Here is a 15,703-nt window from a genome sequence, read left to right on the forward strand (position 1 = left end):
ACACTACAAATGCAAGTAAAGGTTCACAAGCCAGTTTATTTTCAGACGATTTAAAAAATATTTGAACGATTGCCAGAATAAGTCGACTGAAATGATTACGCCTAAAGACATTGGCATTATTAAAGCCTTTGAGGAAAAAGTAAGTTTAATATTACTGCATACATTTATTTCCATTGAAAGAATAACTTAGCTGACTCGCAAAATAGAGCAAAAAATCTCTATCTGTTAAGCTTATGAAAGATTTTCTTAAGTCACCATATGCCCCGAATAATAGCCATCAACGCCACAGCCTCAATGTCTACAGACAAATGCAAGTATTTTTTAGCAGGATTTCATATAATATTCTTTCTTCTAAAACGCCATGTATAGCATTGAAATGCATTTATATAAACAGTATCTATTCAAGCCACAAACAGTCGCGTTCTATTCCGAGCAAGATTTCATCGTAAAGTTCTGGTCGTACGCCTTCGAAGAAGTATTTAGTAATAGTGGCCTGTGCCTGCTCTTGACGACCGACAGTTTGAGAGGAAATAAAATAAACAGTAACGATATTTCAAGACTCATCAAGAATAAGTAACACCTTCGGAAAGTATGGGTTTCATCTTTAACATTTCCATATCTTTGATTTTAAAAAGCACGATTAAACTCATAGCCCATTTTAATATAATCATTTAAATACTAAGTGGCACGAATTCATAACAATTTTACAAGAATTGCAGTTATGAAAAGTGAGCCGCCTAGTGAAAGCGTCTGTCTTCTTATACTGGAATAGCAACAACAAAATGGTCACTCCAGTTCCCGTTATTTAGACCATCACATGAGCACCAGTGGTTAACACAAATATGTTTGACAAACTGTCGTGACCTACTTCATTATCAAGATGAAAGCAATCTTACTTCTACTAGAACACTATTGATTTATTATCGTAACGTCAATAAAGCATAGTGGTGATTTTTCTTTACCTTCTATAATAGCTTCAGTGTGATTAAGTAGGGTCATTTTCAAGTTTCATTTATAGGAACGGAAGCCTGTATGGTATTGCAGTGGATAGAGCATTTCAAATTAAATGCACCTTTTCGGTTGTTTAAGCTTTTTCAAGTCTTCGTGCCGTATCAAAGCCAGCCTACTAAACACCATAGTAGACACCATGTCTAGCGGCGTTTTGCGAAAAGACCATCATCTTTTAGAAGCTACCGGCTTTGGCACAAACACAGGTATAGCATACCGTACAAGGTTGAGCGTACTAAACGTAAAGTTTAACATCAATCTAGACCTTCTGCTCTGTATTAAGCTCCTGTCAATGGCCACAGAACTTAAACGAATACACTCATCTTAGCAGTTTGCTTAGGATCACAATCTAAAGATTAAACATATTGGTTCAATTGTTAAATACTTTTAATATGTTTAGTTAATAAACACTTACTCTATCTTTTTTTACTTCCTACAATAGATGAAGTTCCCTTTTGCTTCGATCTCTTTACTCAAATTTAATTAACAAATATTAAAGATGTTCCAAAGATAAAAAATACCAAGGTGAAGCTGAAATAAGATATATCAAAAAATTCTTTTTTTTCGCCGCGCTACTCTTTACAACAGATTTCTATTGTAAACAATATTGTAAATGACGCGTAAGAATATTACTTTGTATATGATTCAATAAAATTGTACCTTTCTTTTGTTATTTCTCTTCTTGTTAGTACTTTTATCTAGTTCCTACAAAAGAACAAATTAAGTCAATAATTGCCATGGAGACAAGGTTCAATGACAATCAATACTCACTTTGTTGATATCATCCAAAGCTGCTTTATTTATCTTTATAAAAGCTTTCTTATGTTGAGCAATGAACTGGTTCACTTCTTTTGTCATTGTGGTATAATTTATATTAGAAATGTTTTATTCAAGTATCAAATGAAATAAAATGAGCCATGAAATTACTTTCTCAGAATCCACGCAATGAACTTCGAACAACCAATGAATTTTTTCTCAAAATCCTTAAATTGAGAGTGGAACGACTGTACCACCTCTAGATGAGTACTGCTACAAATTAAACTTAGATTACTTCTTTTGCAACTCTTAATCATCTAAGGATTTTTTGTTATTCACTATAGACTTTTTCTTTTATTATTTGTATTGTTCAGCTTCGTTAACACTCACCCCAGTGGCTTTATGGTACCCACATTAGTGGTTATTTACCAAAACTTCATGCTATTAGCAAAAGCAAATTTATTAAATAAAATCTCTCTTAGCATTTTTGGTAATTTATTCAGTGGCTAGGATATGAAATAGTAATTATGTTACAAAATAAAATACGTTGTAAGATTTATTTGCATGATGGAGATATTGACCTGAGCTAAAAGAAGATACTTGACTAAGGAATAGTTATACAGAATAAGAGAGAAAAACATATAAGCTGCTGGCCCATGTACTGATGTTAGATATAGTACGACATATATATTATAGCGAAAGAAAAAGGTTCATGAAAAACTGTGGCCGCTACAAGAAGAATAGGCACTAGAACTAAGCTCATCTTGAGCTACTTGAATAATAATACCATAGATGCTTTTGATTAAAATGGGCTACATTATGGTGGATAATACTCATGTTCATAGTGAAATGCTTTGTTAAAAAGGAATATACAATAGTATCTATTTTCTTTTGCATTCACCTCTTCTCAACCCTTTCGACGAGTTTTTTTTATCTAAATAAAGTACGAGCTCAAAGCTATGTCAGTGAGGCTTCTCACAAGGTGGCTTCAAGCAATTCAAATTTCGGAATCAAGCACGACACACTCTTTTTTGAACCCTGCTTGAACAAAGTGTTAATTCCTTAATAAAAGACAAAAATCACACGCATATACTTAAAAATACAAATAGAAGAAGAAAAAAAAGCTTATAATGCATACCAAGAAATGCTTTGACGATAAAGAGTTACAAAAGAAGCAATATAATTTTAATTTGCTTGTAGCATACTGCAAATTTGGGAAGTGGCTAGACACCTTTGTGATCCGACAAAAAGAAAAATCAAGACGACAAAAACTCCGAATACGCTGTAATATAAATAGCACAAAAAAGTAAATTCTATGTCTATCCATTTTCTTGAAACTATCATGCAAAATACATTTTTTATTGACATTGACTCTTTAAATTGAAAAAACCCCAAATACTCTTTCCTAATATTTGTATGCACAGATATAATTATTTTAATTTTCTGCTGCTTGTATCAGAGTGATATTATCTCCCTTTAATAAAACTCGACCTGTACACACAAAACAGTTTAGGCACATATATTTTGGTTCATTTACTATTTACCAATTTTAACTCTTGTTTTATTTTTTATGTCTACTTCTTCAGCAGCTTCAAGTACCAAATTCATAAATTCGTCAAATCCCTAACGTTAGAGAGAAACGCGTCAATAACAGTTACTACATAAAAAGCAATCCCTCTTTTTTTTTTTTACAATAATTTGTCCATCAATTCTTAAATCAGCCTTTTCAAACAACCAAATTTGAACTCTAGATTTCTATTCTTTCTGCTTAGCTTTCTTTTTCCTTTTTCTTTTTTTATAATCAATCCACTTTAAGAGCAACTTACATTCTGAAGGTATCTAAAAATAAGATTCTTTTTTGAATTTCAAGGTTAGTTTCTGTTTGTCTTTATGTATATTTATTTTCTCTATTTACGATGGGTTGAACCATAATCTTTTGAACTTTGGATGACATCTTCAGGTATGTAATATATTACTTCTTGGTAGTTCCAAAGAAAGGAAAAGAGAGGAAAAATCATAAAAAAGATAGTCATCCATTGAATCTCCGTCGATTCGTCACCTTTATTAAGCAGTAAAGCAAATGAAAGCATTTGTGTTTATTATAGGGTTTAGGATCAAACTAGAAAATTGACTATTACAGTTTACTAATATTAGTACCCAAGCAGATTACATTATCAACCAATTTTCATTGATATAATGGTCGTTAAGTATTATATCAGAAATATTTTAACATGTTAAATATAGTTTAATGTACTTTACCAAGGAATGCAGTATCATGTTAAAGTGTTGGCTGTCGAACCCTTTATTTCAACTTTCAAGTTTGAGCTAAAAGCCCTGTTTGATTTAAATTTATAAATTATGAAGGAGGAGAACAAAAAACCAGCGCTTGCCTATCTCAGTTGATAAATCTATTGAATGTGTGAAGGTAGTACCAAATATCTGCATTGATAATATTAACTTCAGTTAGCTGCTTAAAGAGTACGAGAAGCTGTAAGTGTCTAAATAGTAAAACTTTGTTGTTCATTTTATTTAAAAAAAAAAAGGTATCCGCAATTTCTTGCAAGTATAAAAGTATCAGGTGGCACAAATATGTTAATGGTTAATTATTGTTAGATCATTTTCACATGTTCTATTGTTCAGTCCTGCTGTCATTCTTGTCAAATTATAGACTTATGTGAGAAGAATAGCTTTAAAATGATCAATAATTATTTAAAAAACTTCACGTTAACACTTTTTTCGAATTTATAGTTTTTCCTAGTGCTATTAATGATATTGTATTAAGTCAGTGCTTGTAAATGAGCCTGGAGTATAAAATCAATTTTACTGATTTTTGATTGCATCTCTCGGAACCATGTATTAAACAAGGATGAGGATATATATGATTGTTTCTTACATATCAAATTAGGCTTAAATAACAAGTTGTACAACAAATCAGAGGATGACTTATATATAAAAATAATCCGCTCTTTGTAAGCCCAAAAGATTTTTTTTGTAAAGGCCTATGTTATTTAGTGCTTATCGCTTATCTTCCTACACAATCAAAAAGATCTGTTATAGAAAGAAGAAGTAACAGATGACCATACTAGTCTGTTGCTTTACTCTGTTTTTTTTTCTGTGTAAAACAATATCAGCTACCAAATAGAGAAATAATTTTTTTGAAAGACATTACAGGACCGAACATGTCAAGAAGCCGAACGCAACAGCTTAAGAAACCCTTTATAATGAATACGATTACATAATGAGGGCAGATAAAGTCAAGCCATTAGAATGCAATTAAAAGCTGCCTATAATACAGTAAGATAAATAGCGTTTGCTAATATTTGAAAAAAATGTGATTAATGTGGGTGTGAATGCAACAGTTTTATAATAATTTAATGATAGATACACGCTAAAATAGAATAATACGATTAAGCGATTTATTTGGTATAAATAAATATTTAGAAAAGAGTATTCGACTCTATGCTATATTTCTAATCAAAGATGAGCTTTATGTAATTGATCTTTTTTCGTATCTGCTCTTTGTGGACAGCATCGGTTCTTTTTACAAGATGCAAGAGATCTTTAAGGCTAAAGAAGGGCTTTGAATAATAAATACAACAAATCAGTCAAAATGAAGAAATCTTAGCCAGATTTTTTTGATTTTGTACAAAGAGAAAAAGCGTAATTTAGCAGTATATTACAAGCTGTAGCATCTATAGAGCGCAAAATAAACTCTCCAAGATAAATTTTCCAGTAGCTTGAACATAAAATTTAGAGAGATTTCAAAGGGTCATATACCACTACTATTTCTTGACCAATCATTTCACTGAATTCAAGCTTTACAATTTATTGCTTAAAAGTAGTTGTCTTCTATATTTACTTTCCTTTTTATAAAAAAAAATGGAATTACAAACAACAATCCATGACATTTGGAAGGTTGCCATATCTGCTAGCGAGACAGCTATAGGCATTTTATCGATTTTTGAAGGAAATGAACATGTTCTGATTGAGGATGCAATAAAACCTTTGAGACGACTTGTTCAACACGGAAGAACATATGAGAAAATGACAAATTATCAACCACCCATCGCGCAGGCTGCAAAAGTTCACAAACCTACAATTCAAATCGATTATAATCAGCTAGAACCCGGTTGGAAAAAAATAGATGAGGCCACGATTCAAGTTCCTATCGGCAATGGCAAGCATATTACAGCCATTTCCATTACTACAGAGGACCAATTGAAGGCAATTATTCCTGAAATACACGCAAGCCCATGCATTGCTGTAGACTGTGAGTTTCAAGCAATCAAGAAAGAACTTCCTGTCCTTAAACTGGTGCAGATCGCAGTGTCCAAGGAAAAAGGATTTGCAATTCAGGTAGATTTAGTAGGTATTGAAGCCATCACACGTCACTTGAAACCTGTTTTGGAAGACGACAAATTGAATCAGACTGGATGGGCTTATAGAGCTGATGCGATGGCTATCGAGAGCTTTATCAAGAACATAGAGTTAGCTACCGTACTGGATTTGCAAGCCAAGTTAAAATTAGTTACAGGCGAGCAACTCAGTTTGAATAATGCGATGGCCAAATTTGCTACTGTTTGGGAAGGATTCGAAGCATTCACAAAAATTAAGGCTTATCGTGATGCCTTCCAATTTTCAGCCGAGGACTGTATTTGGAACAAGCATCCTTTACCTCCTAAAGCTCTCGTATACTCTGTGTTTGATGTTGTTAGTCTAGTTGCTTTGAATGAGTCCACCTCTCACTATCCTACCATAGACGAACATCACTGGCCATTTACAGTTACTAAAGTTGCCAATCCAAAAACAGTTGAACAATGGCATAGACAGCGTGCGATTGTGCGAAATGCTCCCTCAGGCAATCAAGGAATACTGACAATCGCTCAGACCTCAACTGCAACTGAAATTCCAGATTTGGATAGTTCCTGTAGCCATCAAGCCATGAATGATCTTTATCACGATAATAAACTCCATATTCAAAGCGATTTGAATAAAGCTGACCAAGGCAATTGGCGAGAAGAACTAGCTGAAAAAGATCCAGATTACGTGTTTGATAATCCCAAGAAAGAAGGAGAACTTGATGATCCTCTTGAAATTGAAGAATGGGGCTCGAAAGATAATGTAGAAGTCGCCGCAAAACATTGTTCAAGATGGGACACGAGATATAGCGCAGGATATGGGTCAGAATATGATCACGACTACGATATGAAAGCATACGAGGAATATGGATCGAAATACGATTCAGAGCATCGTGCTGAAGAAGATGATAAAGACTTGACCAGAAGTGAAGCTTCTATTGAATATCGCCCAAGATCTAATCAAGATATATTATCTCCTAGACTGCACAATCAACGATACCCTGATGTAAATAGTAATTGCTCTTCTCCACGCCTGCAAACAACCCCTTTTGACTCCAATGTTCCCAATGCGCCCCATGGTTCATATTTAAATCGCAATATTCGTTCTATAATACCCAATCAAAGCTCAGATTATGTTAATACGCGACCCAATAGGGATAGAAGCGACTTTAGAAGCTATACGGATGACCAAATTAGTGAAGCATCGAGTGTTCCTCCGAAGCCAGAAGAAATGGCAGGGGATAAGTGGAGCCAATTCACATCGAAGAATATTGAATCATTAGAAAAGGCAACAGTCCATCATGACACCGAAAAGAAGTCACCCGTATCTATTTCTAGTGAATCACCGATACAAAATGCTGACAACGAACAGCTCGAGTCTTTGGAATTTCCGACCGAACCATTTAGCGGTAGTTGGGCCGAAGCATTTGATGATGTCGAGATTAATCAAGATACTGCTGAATAAGGATAGCTGAGATATTGCAAATAATAAAACAAATACATACTCTTATAATCCAGTAAGTCAATGCTCTTCTCTTTCTGTGATTTTTTCTATTTGCCTTTAAAATAGATGGAAAAGAGTGAGCAGGGTAGATCCATTCAATCCAATGTACATTTTGAATTTTAAAAAAACAAAATCAGGAACAAAAGTAGGCGTGTGGCACAAAAGTTGCTAAAGATGGGAATTGATGGATATGCAATATGCAATATGCAATTTTCATTGTCTTTGTATGTTTCAATACAAGTTTTATTGTTCAGCATAGGCTAAAAACAAGCATTCACAGCGTAGATACTACAGTTTCTAGATAACCAAGATAATTGATCCATGGAGCTTAATGATCTTTATCCTTGCAGTTTGCCATTAATATAAGATGAGAATATACTTGTTTAAATCAATATTTGTAAGCTTAACAATCCTTAAGGGATTTTTTTTGTCTCGCAGAGCACAGCAAAACTGTTGTATGATCATCAAGATAGTCCTGCTTTGTTAGTAGATAAAGAAATGGCTTTAAAGCCTGTTTTACAGATAATTACCACTTGGTCCATTTAGGATTATAGCGATACGCACGAAAATATTCAAAGGAAAAGAAAAAGAAAAAGTATCTTTAATAAGCAAATTAGAGCTTTGTGGCTGACCTTTGTTATGTACATGCACTTACACAGTCAGTCTTGTAAAAATTCTTTTATTTATTATCTTTTCACATTTATTTACGAATATACAAAATCTACTAAACAATAGATCCATGTTTCCAAGACTAAACGAATGTACTCCGAAAGTATAAAAGACAAGGCCAAGAGATCCTATCTCGGACAGTATATATTTATGGTGCATGTCATAAGATGCTTTACAAAGAAGTTTTCTTTATATGTTTTCTCCCTTCCTTGTTTATGCTTATTCCTTTTTGTTTTGAATGAAAATTGTTAAATTGCCTTGAGCAGGAAAAAGGAGAAGATCAAATAACCATAAAAGAGGAGATTAATCTTTATTACTTTAAAGCAAAATAAAAAAGGGAAAGATTAGGGAATAATGATTGTTTATAATAAATAATTAAAAAAAGGGGAAGCTTTGTTTTCTTGTTCCGATATATAATAAAGAAAAGGGCTTGATCCCTTTTGCATAAATCTCACTTTTTTTCTTTTATTCTTTTTAATATCATTCATGGGTGGAACTATTTCACGAGATTTTTCTTTAAATGCAGCTGCTGCTATTCGTTGCAATAATAAAAAGATCAAGCCAACTCTTAGCACTCTCCCAGAAGAAAAACCGAATTCACGTATTATTTGTGGTAGAGAATATCATGCGATTGAGAATAGTGTTTACATGCTACCTAAAGATGATAAAGAAATTGATAGACTACACGATCAGCATTTTATCACAAAGGAAATTTTAGGATTGTAAGTTGTACTGTTTACTATGAATGTAACATTCACTAATATTTGCAAAGTAATATTATGAAAGAAGCATTAAAAATACTAGATTTTGAAAAAGAAGCCTTGTGTGTACTGGACATTTGTTGTGGACCAGCTACTTGGTTATGTGAAGAAAGCTTGGAATATCCTAACTGTCGGTTTACTGGAATTGATATGTGTAATTCATGCCCTCAAGTCATTCGACCTGTCAACCTTGATTTCATAGAAGCTAATATATTGAAGGGACTACCTTATCCTGATAAATCGTTTGGTATAAATTAAGATATAAAAAAATGCATCGTACACTAATCGTAATGTTTTGCAGATTTCATTCAAATGAGGTTCGTTGAGCTAGCCTTCAGGTTGGATGAATGGCAATTTGTTATATCTGAAATCAAACGTATATTAAAAGATGGAGGTTGCTTTCAATGGATAGATGTAGACATGCGTGTGAATGTAAAATAGATTTATATAAAATGGCAATACTATTCATATTAAATCACTTCTTATTAGGTTACAAATGGAGATACAATAATAAAGACTTATACTGAAGCTTTCGAATCCTTCTGTGCCAAATATAATCTTGATCCTTCAGTAGGGCCAAAACTTGACTATCTATTAACAAATGAAAAGATGAAAATAATACAAACAGAATATCGCGAGATGCCACTCGGTTGGGGAGGCCCAGTAGGTCACGCCTATTTACAAACCTTTCAAGGCGCTTTAGAAGGCTTGGCTCCTTGGCTTAAAAATTCATTCAATACTGAAAATGATCAAGAATACGATTTTATTATCAATAATACAAAACGTGCATTTATTCAATCAAAAGCTTTTATGAACTTGTATGCTTTTTTAATTCAAAAATAAAAGAACCCCTTGTCTTCTCCCTCCTTTACATGTTTAGTTACACATGTTGTCCTCTTGAAAGAACAATTAAACGCGCGTTCATATTTTTTTTTTAATTTTCTTAGCTCCTCATATCTCCTGTACCCATTGATATTATCTTGTTTCTTTATCTAAAATGGAATGGTCTTACATGTGAAGTATACTCGTTATTAAAGAAAACTAGATGTATCTTGTGATGATAAAAACTGTTGAGGTAGAAGCATACGGCACTATATAATCAACTCAAATGATACTGAAGGCATTGACTGATAGAGATATGGATTATACCAAAAAGAAGATTTTATTTGCTAATCTGTTGGCAATCTGATAAGAAACATTATTCTATATCAATGGATGATATAGTAGTGTACATTCATGTGGAGATACATGGCTCTGCAATACAAGCAAATGTATTCGTAAGTACAAGGTCTTGATACTAGAAAAAAAAAGAAATAGAAAAGATAAAGGTTAATCCACTTTTTTCACAGTATTTATTTAAATATAAAGCAACTTGCTATAGAGAGCAAAGAATTCAAATCACACAGAAAAACCATATACAAAAAAATAATAAAATACACGATTAGTTATCATCTCAATTCATAGTTATCAAATAATTCATTTTAAAGGATGAAGAAAAGAATAAGAAATTCTCTTTTGCATAAATTATCTTGTCCCAAGCCTTTTCACTTTCACTCTCAATCATTATAATGTATTTGAATTATGTTTAATTTAAATATGATAAAATGGACAAAATAGAAATTTTATTAAAAAAAAAAGGCATCATATTTTAGTATTCTTTCTATTTTTTTATTTTTTGTTTATTTTACTATGACCTCTCAAGGTATACATGCGCAATGAAAGATACATATTAGACTTACCTCTTTTTCTGTTTTAAAGTCATCCTTGACCAAATTCGAGAAATCGAATTATTTATCGATGTATGGGAAAATCAAGGTATAAGGGGATAAATAGACAAATTATTTTTTGCATAAATGTGATAAAGACTTGAACATAGGCTCATCAGTTCCTAAAAACAATCAACTTCAAAGCAAGGTACAGCTACAAAAGCCAGATGAAGAAATTACAAATGAATGTGAGGCTCAAGTTACAGAGGAGGCGATGACTACTTGTGAATTAGAGGGGATTATAAAAAGTAGTTCAGAAAAACCTGATGATTTAGTATTGGAAGAGCAAGTGAACAAAACTGAGGAAAAGATTCCTGAAGATGTACTATCTGAGAAAACGATACCTGAAATAGAAATACCAAAAGAAGGATTACAAGAAAAAACATTTAAAGAGGAAGTACAGAAACAGGTGTTTGAAGAGAGGATAGAGAAAAACCTCATATCTGAAGAAACAGTACAAGAGAGTTGGGCGCCCAAAGAAGAAAAGGTGGCTGAAGAAGAACCTGCGATTAGAGAAGAAACAAAACAAATACAACTTCCTGAATTTAAAGAATACAAGCCTGATGAAAAGATGACAAATGGATTAGAGGAACAACAATTGAAGCGTGTACAAAGAAAGGCCATTCCAAACAACTACAGAGCCAGCATAAGAAAAGACGAAAAAACATTACTTGAACCATCAAAATCCCTCCATTCACTGACCTCTTCACAAAATATGAGCTTGGTCATCGAACCTTCAATGTACTTTATGAAGGATTCTAGCATTTCTTCAATCCAACCAGACGTAGGCATGTCAACAGGAGGTTTATCTTTAAGAAAAGGAGGTGAAAAGGTCCAAGCGGACAATGATAGTGCTACTGTATCTTTAAGGTCTCTGTCTACAAAATCATTTCTTTATGAACAGCCAATGCAGCAATCTGTTAAGCCTGTATCTCAATCAAGAGCAACATCCATTTCAAGTAAAAAATCTTCACGGTCCATTAAAGGCCCTCGAAGACAATCCGAAAAAAAACAATTCCAGGCCACTCAAAAGTACATACCGAGATCTTATGAAGAGATGATGCGTATACCTGATATATTTGAAAGAATTTTATTTTATGAAAAGACGCTCGATTTATGCCTAAAAGCAGAATCACCGATTACAAATTGGAGCCAGTTCATGTCAACAAGAGGCAAGCCAGCTGCTCTAGAAGAAGGTAAATAAATAATAAAAAAAGAAAAGACTAATAGAAAATCAATCATTCAAATGCTCCTAGGCTATGTTCCAATACCAAGATCGAATTCAGACCTTGACTACTCTTCTCAAGGCAGCATGAGCACATCATTCAGTGGATCCATCTCATTATTTTTAAAAAAAGCAGCAGGTTCGCAAGCATTCTCTAAGCGTAGTAATGCAATCGACAACAAATCATTTTTAATGTCAAGTCAAAACAACAGTACATACGGCAGCAGTATCTTTGGAAGATCCATCAGTCGTTTAAGCCTTTCGCGTTCTACTCAACTACCCAAATATGATCAACATAAAGCAATAAATCACAGAGTGAATGCTTTAAATAAAAGATCACCATGCTCCAGAAGAGGATCGGTTAGGGCAGTTAATCCTTCATTGATAAAAACAAGTATAAGCACACCAAGGTCTTTTAGGTCAGATGTTACAAAAGAGATTTATAAAGAGCACTCTTCTGAACTAGCTTATATGATAACTGTACTGCCTCGCGAGGATACACGCATTTTACTGGATGCGTTGAATGAGGCCAATGGAGATACTATGAATGCGATATCAATTGTATTGAATAAAAATAAAGCGTTGCCGCCTCGCCATGCACAGGTCAAGTAGTTTTTGTGAAAAAATAAAATGAAATGCAGCGATACATATTAGTAGTTTACACAGTGATTTGAAATTATGGTGTGATGATTTGAAAATAAGTTTGAAACCAAACAAGGAAATAGTACTATGCGAAAATCATAAAGATTTAGCAACAATACTTTTTTCTCATAGTATGATATTCTTAACTGTAATCAACTTTAAGTTCACTCGCCAGAATGACATTTGTTGTGTACAGCATAGCTATAGGATCAATAGCAAGAGTAGAAATGTGCTTCTTCTTATTTTGTATTAATGATGACATAGGCTTACTCAAAACTTATATTTATTTCATTTTTTTTTATATACGTCTATCCTAGTAAAATTTATCAAATTTAACTACAAGTCCTATTTTAAGGGATTTTTTTTATATCAGTTTCAGCCTTGTTAAATATCGAAACTATCATTTCCTATTCACATGATGTGTATGAATATTATATATCAAATGAATTTGCTCACCAAATTAAAAAGACAGGATGATTCTCAATAGTATATATGCAGACGGTTACACCTATAGAGTATCACTCGCAAGAATAAAAGAGTGTCAGCTTGATCGTATCGAACTAAGTCTCGATGACTTCCAACTTGAAGAAATTAATAGATATTTCCGTTCATGCGCCGTAGACCCTAAGAGCAAACACATCTTTCCTTCTTTTTACGACGAGGACAAAGTATGACATTTAATAACAACAGTATATAATAATATAGCCGGTAGTATGATTAATGAAAATATTTGAAAGCAAGAGACGGATGTCAAAGAAATAGAAGCAGATACCCCCACAACAAAAACTACATCTGAGCAGCAATATATTCAGTACATACAACATATCATGAGCAATACTTAAAAACAGAAGTGGTGCTATTTACTTATAGTAGAAGAAATTACTAACATTACTCATTTTTTTTTCTCAAGCTTATCTCCTTTATCATATAATAGATCTACTGTGCATATAAGCAATGAACATGCGATTTTTCAAATTATCGATAATAAATCTATCCATCAGATACTAGTATGCAACAATTGAAATATATTTTGAAACAGGGACATTTTAGCAGCAAAAAACATATTCTATATTGCTGAACAAGTTTGGAGCGGTGAAGATCGACTACCGATTTGCATACGAAATCCAAAAAAAAAAGCATCACGACAAACGGCTGTTCTTCAATCTAATGAATAAACTTAAAGGCAACTATAGGTAAGAATAGCATACCATGAGAACATTTTACTGTTACTGAATCTTTATGGTTTTCGCTTAGTATTGTTTCCTTTTCAAATTAAAGTTTAGTAGAAGTTTACACTTAAAAACACTGAACTCCGAATACGGAATACTTTTTTTTTTCTCTCGTTTATGAATATATGCAATGTATAATCAAGAACTGACCTATTATCTTATATTCGTCATAACTACAGTGCTTTTGGTAAAGAGTATATAACTCCACTGTTTTGGGTGTGAGTATTTTTTTTTACCTCTTTTTTTCTTTTTTTCCAAGAGCGCATTTCAGTTTGGTTATCACAATGGTGAATTAAACACGCCCCAATCAGTCATATCCCAGTGTCAACAAATCTCTACAGCGTACAGCTTACCTAACTGCATACCCATGCCAGATTCAGAATTCGCACTTGTCGTTTCTATGTTAACAGCAGGTGGATTAGCAGGCGCACTTGTCGCCCCTTATTTTAACGATCGTTATGGTCGACGATTGACCTTATTTGGCACCAATTTCTTTCTTGGAATGGGTTCTCTCATGACGACTTTTGCTTCAACAGCAAATACAATGATGGCCGGTCGATTTGTATCAGGTATTGGTGTCGGTATTGTAACCGTGGTTGTTCCTGCTTACATCGCGGAGTGCGTACCGGCATCCAAGCGAGGACTATTTGGAGCATTAAATCAGCTAGCTATTGTCATGGGGATTATGGCTGCTCAAGTGGTTGGACTCGCTTGGTCTACAGTAGATGGTTGGAGAGCTATTCTGGGTGTTGGTGTCTTACTTGCTGTTTTACAATCATGTCTTTTACCTTTTTGCATCGATTCGCCTCGATATCTTGCTTCCTTACCTGGAGGCTTTAATAGAGCAAAAAAGTCGCTGTTGAGATTAAGATGTGGGACAATCAAGCAAGTTGAAGAAGAGGTTACTTCCTGGAGACGAGAATGGGCCAGTGAAGATGAAGCTTTGGAAGAGGAACATGGATCGGTTATGATTCAAACAAATCATCTTCCAAAGGTGAACAGTTGGATATTTTTAAGCTCACCTTATTATCAACGACCACTAACAATTGTCTTACTCTTGCAAATCTCCCAACAACTCTCTGGAGTGAATGCTGTTATTTTCTATTCAACATCAATTATGTCCACTGTATTTCCAGAATCCTCAGGCATGATCACTGTTTACATCTCAATTGTCAATCTCGTTATGACAATACTATCAGCCTTTCTGATGGACAAAGTAGGTCGTCGTTTGCTGTTTTTAGCTTCTAGCTGTCTTATGGCCTTTATGGGATTTCTACTAGGTTGGAGTATTGAATCAGGATATCATTACACCTCCGCGTTTGCTATTATTGGATTCATCGCTTCCTTTGCTATTGGATTAGGCCCTATACCTTTTTTGATGATACCCGAGTTAGTCGAGACTCAAGCAGTATCAAGTGCATGCTCAGTAGGCTTGGCTGTGAACATGATCACCAACTTTATTGTTTCTGCTGGGTTTTTGAGTCTGAAAAACTTGTTAGGTGGGGCACAGGTGTTTTATGTATTTAGTATTTCTCTTGTAATACTTTCAGCAATGGCTTTCTATGTATTGCCAGAAACAAAAGGAAGAAGCACAGATGAGGTAATTCGATCAGGCTATTCTATTTATGCTGGTAAATATGAACCTGCTCATGCCACGGATCTATGAAATAAAAATGGATATGATCCGTGTAACACTTCGCCTCTTTTCTTTAATTATAAAAGCTTAACCCTACTTTTTCTTTCTTCTGTTTTACAAGTTTTTCTTTTTTATTAATTTTTAAAAAA

General features: G+C 33.7%; 4 protein-coding genes across 4 annotated transcripts; all 4 read left to right on the top strand.

Moving 5' to 3' along the window:
* Positions 1-5,643: 5,643 nt before the first annotated feature.
* RO3G_07777 (uncharacterized protein) lies at positions 5,644-7,587 on the top strand (the record flags this gene model as incomplete). The annotated part of the gene is made up of 1 exon (XM_067662367.1): positions 5,644-7,587. The coding sequence occupies one exon, from the start codon at positions 5,644-5,646 to the stop codon at positions 7,585-7,587; it is 1,944 nt and encodes a 647-aa protein (XP_067518468.1).
* Positions 7,588-8,781: 1,194 nt separating this feature from the next.
* On the top strand, positions 8,782-9,899 carry RO3G_07778 (uncharacterized protein; the record flags this gene model as incomplete). The annotated part of the gene is made up of 4 exons (XM_067662368.1): positions 8,782-9,017; positions 9,068-9,303; positions 9,358-9,488; positions 9,546-9,899. 4 exons carry the CDS (start codon positions 8,782-8,784, stop codon positions 9,897-9,899), a joined length of 957 nt encoding a protein of 318 aa, XP_067518469.1.
* An 846-nt stretch (positions 9,900-10,745) lies between these two features.
* On the top strand, positions 10,746-12,115 carry RO3G_07779 (uncharacterized protein; the record flags this gene model as incomplete). Its single annotated transcript, XM_067662369.1, has 4 exons — positions 10,746-10,758; positions 10,933-11,781; positions 11,928-12,018; positions 12,079-12,115. The coding sequence occupies 4 exons, from the start codon at positions 10,746-10,748 to the stop codon at positions 12,113-12,115; spliced, it is 990 nt and encodes a 329-aa protein (XP_067518470.1).
* A 2,170-nt stretch (positions 12,116-14,285) lies between these two features.
* RO3G_07780 (uncharacterized protein) lies at positions 14,286-15,584 on the top strand (the record flags this gene model as incomplete). The annotated part of the gene is made up of 1 exon (XM_067662370.1): positions 14,286-15,584. One exon carries the CDS (start codon positions 14,286-14,288, stop codon positions 15,582-15,584), a length of 1,299 nt encoding a protein of 432 aa, XP_067518471.1.
* Between the last annotated feature and the right edge of the window lie 119 nt (positions 15,585-15,703).

This window comes from Rhizopus delemar, genomic scaffold (genome assembly GCF_000149305.1).
Source record: "Rhizopus delemar RA 99-880 supercont3.5 genomic scaffold, whole genome shotgun sequence".
Lineage (NCBI taxonomy): Eukaryota > Fungi > Mucoromycota > Mucoromycetes > Mucorales > Rhizopodaceae > Rhizopus > Rhizopus delemar.